General features: G+C 56.6%; 3 protein-coding genes across 3 annotated transcripts; all 3 read right to left on the bottom strand.

Moving 5' to 3' along the window:
- Positions 1-306: 306 nt before the first annotated feature.
- Positions 307-561, bottom strand: TRAVEDRAFT_104892 (uncharacterized protein; the record flags this gene model as incomplete). The annotated part of the gene is made up of 1 exon (XM_008047556.1): positions 307-561. A coding segment is annotated over one exon (255 nt), but the record flags the coding sequence as incomplete, so codon positions are not given.
- Positions 562-759: 198 nt separating this feature from the next.
- TRAVEDRAFT_137509 (uncharacterized protein) lies at positions 760-1,047 on the bottom strand (the record flags this gene model as incomplete). Its single annotated transcript, XM_008047555.1, has 1 exon — positions 760-1,047. A coding segment is annotated over one exon (288 nt), but the record flags the coding sequence as incomplete, so codon positions are not given.
- A 3,057-nt stretch (positions 1,048-4,104) lies between these two features.
- Positions 4,105-5,401, bottom strand: TRAVEDRAFT_54625 (uncharacterized protein; the record flags this gene model as incomplete). Its single annotated transcript, XM_008047554.1, has 6 exons — positions 4,105-4,176; positions 4,239-4,379; positions 4,441-4,737; positions 4,793-4,969; positions 5,022-5,241; positions 5,295-5,401. The coding sequence occupies 6 exons, from the start codon at positions 5,399-5,401 to the stop codon at positions 4,105-4,107; spliced, it is 1,014 nt and encodes a 337-aa protein (XP_008045745.1).
- Positions 5,402-5,658: the final 257 nt, after the last annotated feature.

Genomic DNA, 5,658 nt, shown 5'->3' with positions numbered 1-5,658 from the left:
GGGACGAGGCTTGGGCAAGCCTTCCTTCTGTCGCTATAGAACGCCAAGATTTGAGCCTACCCAACAACGGAACCATGAGAAACTCACCCATCGTCCGAGATTCTTCAGAAGGATGGACACCGTCCCTGCACGTCTGATACCTCTATCCGAGCACAGATGATACAAGACACCTTTACCACACTCCCGAAGGTCTCTTTCGGTGCCGTGGAGCAATTGATCAAGGCCAAACTCCATCATTTCGCCGGAGGGGCGGGGGGGAGCCTTCGTAGTATCATTTGAGGATGCATCGCCGTCAGGGTTATCGGTACTGATTGCCCAGAAATCGCGGATATGGCGCTGTAGAATGCCGAGGTAGAGGTCGTGCATTGAATCCACAACGACGTACGCCACAGGGTTCCAATATGGAAGGCGAAGCAGCTCGGAGTAGCGTATACCATTGCTACGGAACATCTGTTCGCGATCGAGAGAGGATTGTGCGTTGAGCCAGGCTGATGCCGCGGCGCGATGGGCTTTCGTACTACGAAGGCCGAAGGCGGAACGATCGGTGTTTTCAATGTCTTCTGGTTTGATGTGACAGCAGCTACACAGAACTTGGGAGTGGTTGTGAGCACCTAGCCCTGCCATCTGTCTAGCGGCTGGGAGATCGCAGACGAGGGGAATGAGAGCCGCACGGACGAGACGCCCATACGGAACCTTGGCGGTGCGCGAGTAGCTGACGCCTGGATTCCAGAACTGCAAGAGCTCGTCCACAAGGATCGCCAGGAAGTGGTTGATCTGCTCCGTGGAAGGTTTGGTCGGACCCGGAATGACGCCCGCAAGGTACATGTTCTCTGGAAGATACCGGAGGTGGGGAGGTAGGCTTAAGCACACCATATACATAGCCGTGCTCGTGACTGAGTGCTTCGCTTCCTTCATCTGGTAGGGATTGAAGCCATCCGCAGAGAGGCTGAAGACTAGCCGAAGCTCGCCCAGCGGCGCATCGAGGAAGCGAAGGCCGTCCGGTCCCAGAAACCTACGAAGGACCATACCGTCAAATATGTCCTTCATCGAGCCCGATGGGAGGTCGGGGTGCGGCGTTTCGAGCCACTCCTCGATATCGGGGCGCGATAGCATCCGTCCAAGCCAGTGTTTCATGGACTGATGAAGGTACTTCCGCACCGGAAAGGGAGCAGCCTTTCCCGATACGACCCGGGAACGCCAGAGCTTAGCGTTGCATGCGTTACTGGTAGCCGTCGATCGGTATGTGCAGAGGCGAGGAGTTGTGGAGGGATCTGGGTACAAACAGAAGCACGTCGGACAGCAGATGAAGGCGTCAACGGAGGGATCGAGGTCGAAGGCGCTGATGACTGTTCGTGGGTCGCGCGAGATAAAGCGCAGGAGCAAGCGATCTTGAGTCGTCAATTCCCCGCTCCGCGCGTACCGCAGAGTCAATTCTACCACGCAGTACAACCCGGCCAGAAGCGCACGCGTTCCTCTGCGCGGAAGTCCGAAGACTAGATGGAATGCCGCTGCGAGTATGGAGATGGCGTATACCGGTGCCGACCAGAGGTCCCAGGAGGCCGACTGGAATGCGAAAAAGCGGCCTTGGAACGTAAACGCGCTTTAGTATGCAGGAATACGTCTGAATTTCCCAGCGCAGACTCACTCGTGTCAACGGATCCCGCCTTCGTAGGGCGCTGCTCGGGCCCGCGCTGCTGAGACTCCCACTCGAGCTCCTTGATGTTCTCCAGACGGTCGATCTCCTCATGTATTTGATCCCGAAGCTTGTCGCGCTCTTCTGTGAGCTCTGGATTCACGTCCACCCGTGAAAGCGTGTACGCAGACGTGATCAACCAGGAGTGATATGAAAGGAAGGGCCGATTCTCGGGTTTTCTGTGGTCGAGAGCGCATGGCCCGCTGTTATACTCCACATCTTCGAGCGTGTAGCGTACGTATTCTTGCGAAGGAGAAGGCGTACAAGAGAATGTGAGCGGACGTCCAGAAACCGTGGTGGATAGCATGTACTGCAGGAAGGCGCTTCTCATGTGCTGGAGGCTCCTGGAATCGAGCAGACCTTCTGTATCCTTGGGATTCGCGGAGCCCACGTTCTCTGTTACAACCGGAGAGGGACGTTCCGCAAATGCTTCAGGCTCTTCTGCCGCCTCAGCGAGGACGTCCGCGCTGTGCTCCTGTTCAAGCAGCGTCATCCCGGCGATCGCCTCGCTCAGGTGCGCGACCTCCTTCGCCTCGGGTTCGGAGCTATCCTCCATCGCGGTGGCGTATAGAAGCTCCAGTCGACGAGCCTTCTTCCTTCGCCACATGGTTGCAGGGGAGTCTGTGTCCACATCTGCTTGAGCGTCCGTATCGTCCGGCCTCTGCGAAGTGTTCACATCTTCTTGAGCGTCCATAACGCCCGACATCTGCGAAGCAGGAGGTCGCTAGAATCAGCGGCATTGTAGAATGGCGCCGTATAGAATAGGCTTACGTCGGCACTGGCGTGCGATAGCTAGCCTACGGTCGTTTCGTCAATTGTAAGGATCGAGCAACGCCAACACGCTTACCTCGCAGGGAACGAATCTCGGTGCGTTGCGGCAAAGAATATTTCGGACTGAAAGGTTAAAAGGCATGCCCTCTACGCCCGGGGCACTGCAGGTCGTCACTACAGGATGGAGACAGATCACCGTCTGGAAACCTGACATCAATGATGGTAGCTAATCTGAAAATCACTCGAATATCGATGGAAACCGTACCTGGCTTAGAAACACGTCACACTGTGGGGCTGGCCGCTCCAAAAACGGTCTGCATCCAAGAGTACGGCGGCGGGCGGAGATGTTGATCAAGCAACCATCTACCTCACAGGAATGACTAGGATGTCCATGTGTTCAAGTGGGCACCCTTCCCCGCTGGTCCCAGCGGCGGCCAGGGGCATATCTGCGCTACCATGAGACCGTCGCTACCGCGTCTGGCCGTTGCCGCAATTACTGGACGGAGCGAAGACAAGTTGATGTGTGGGCGGGTTGCAGCGACGTATGCGTGATCAGCATCCAAGGAGATCTAGGTGGCGAGAGTAGCGTACATACTTGGCCGGCGGCTGACGGAGACATCGTCATCGCCGTATGCAAACCGCGCGCCCTCGGAGACAGCATCAGACCACTGGCGTGTTCGTATGTGGCGTCAGCAGCTGCGAAGACTCTGGTCAGAGTTCTGAAGCATCGGCCCAATGTAAGGTGCATACGTACCAGAGAATCTTGCCCATCCCCATCTTGGAGGTCCGTCGCCGGGATGGAGAAGGCTGTGTCGCCCTCTGATAGTAGTGATGTTGGCAGATAGTAGGCAGAGAGGTAGCGAGGCGCACCGTTTCATGCGCACGCCTTGGCCAATCAACCTGTCCTGTCCGACATAGCGTCAAATGTGGTCGTCTAATAGCTGTAGACTCAACTCAACATGCGCCGTAGACGGCACCGTATTGGAAGTGCCACGGATTCGTGGCGGACACGCTATGGGCTAGGTACGCTGCATGTCGTCTGATGCTATCTTGCTATGAAATCAGCAGCTATGGCACAGGGGCAATCATATACGCACGAATGTGAATGCGATGATGGTCTCTCGGGGCTCACGTCGTAAACGAGCGCATAGTGATGATGTCGCGGCGCGCGCGCCACGAAGCCAGGGCGCTACTTACTTCAACCCACGGGCCGGCTGGAGCCCAAGAACGCACACTGGGCGGTTCACGCAAGCGTTGCCTGATGGCTGTATAGCCTGACTCTCCCGCACCTGAGCGCTGCATTTTGCTAGCTACCCCAGCGGGACAGATAACTGAGTGTATTGGGAAGGTACGCGATGGATTATACAGCACCAATCGTAATACATGGTGCGATCGGGAGAGCCTACTGCGAGCGGACGATGCGGCGTCGTCTCCAAACCGAAAGAAAAAGAGACAGAAGCTCTCGCGGAGAGAGGAGAAATGGGGGAGACACGGAGACACGGAGACACGGAGACACGGAGACACGGAGACACGGAGACAGGGAAACAGAGGGAGAGGGGGTGTTAGGACGACTTGCTGCCTTGGTTGCGAGCGACGCGGATGTACCGGCACATCTTCTCATGTACGGCCTCTGGCGGCCTTCACTCCTGCGGCAGATCATAGACACCGGGTGAAGAGAACCGAGGGAGCCATCTCTGTATCAGGGCCTTCGCCTGTTGGAGCTCCATAGGACGTCAGCCTTAAAAGCAGGCCGCGAACGCGGATCAGGTCTTACCCCTGAAACGACTTCCTTCATGATGTCTTCAGCTTGTGCGAATGTCAAGGACACCGTCATAGCATCAAGGATCTCCAAGTCGACATCGAACGCTTCATCACGGATAGAAGTGGGAACCGCCGCAGGGGATTGCAGCGTCCGCTGATGGGCAAGAGCACATGTGGTCAGCAGGGTCAGCGTAAGACTGTGAAACGATGCCTACGGAAAAGGTCGCTAGCCGTGCCGGTTGGGCCTCCTGGAGGACACCGAGATCGTCACGGATGCGCACCAGGCCAGTCATCTTATCGTCTACAACGCCACGATTCACCTCCTCGACGCCAAGAGAACGAAGCTCGGCCACCACACGCTCGACCTCTTCGCCGCTCCTATCCACCAGGGAGAACAGCGGGTTCAACGTCAGCCGCAACACATTCAAAGCGTCCCGCGCGACTGCGCTTAACTCTTGGGCGGGTGGAGGGCCTTGGAGGGAGGAAGCAATGCGATCGAAATGGGCGGTCGCCTGCAGAACGGATCTGAGTATTATGCCGGAGTATCGGATGGCCATAGCTACGCACCTGTAAATGTCCCAACAGCTTCACGTGCTCGCCTTTGGCGTCGATGAAGCCTCTAACGAAGTTGATGGCTTCGTCCACCTTGCAAAGACTTTCTTCGATCGAAAGAAGCATTTCCTCCAACGCCTGCAAATAAGTCAAGGAAATACGTTCGGCGTGAGCGCTGCAGAGGTCCGCAAGCTATTCTGATCGTGTTAGACAATGGGGCGGACAAGGCGCATGAGACACGGACCTGATTGAACATCTCAGCTACTTCGTCTCCCATGTTCAGGCTCGTGTCGACCTGATCTACCAAGCTGTCCAAGCCGCCCGAGCAACGGACGAGAGCGACCGAAGTACGAAGGACGCGCAATGCGTTTATCTTGTAGTCGCGATGTGTCTTTGTAACCAGTTCCTCCGCCGCGCGGGGCCAGAGAACAGGTGAAGACGGGAATCCCAGGGTTACGAGGTGACTGGTCAACGTTAGATATCACAACAGGGATGGTACAATGGGTAGTCCACGCACTCCATTACTTGGTCTAGTATGACAGCAGCGATTGCGATATTCTCATCATGGAACCCGATGACAATGTCTATGGCTTGGGCTATGTTGAGGGATTGCGCGGACGACATCGTCTTTCTTGCGGGTCGGAAGGCCGGGGGGGCGGGCAATGCAAATAGCGAGAGGAAGAGGATGATGAGCAGGAGAAGGGAAGGCCTGAAGGAGTGGCGTTGATTCACACAAAGTGAGGTAGGCAGACGAATCGCCACGAGCCGGGCGTGCCACGAGCAAGGACGGCCACGTGACAACACCATTCCGTGGCGAAGTATCCGCCGCCGCCGTGAACGAGACAGGTCAATAAAGACGCCAACAATGCCTGGGGTGAAGC

Source organism: Trametes versicolor (genome assembly GCF_000271585.1).
Source record: "Trametes versicolor FP-101664 SS1 unplaced genomic scaffold TRAVEscaffold_40, whole genome shotgun sequence".
NCBI classification, from domain to species: domain Eukaryota; kingdom Fungi; phylum Basidiomycota; class Agaricomycetes; order Polyporales; family Polyporaceae; genus Trametes; species Trametes versicolor.
This window is presented reverse-complemented; position numbering and strand designations above follow the sequence as displayed.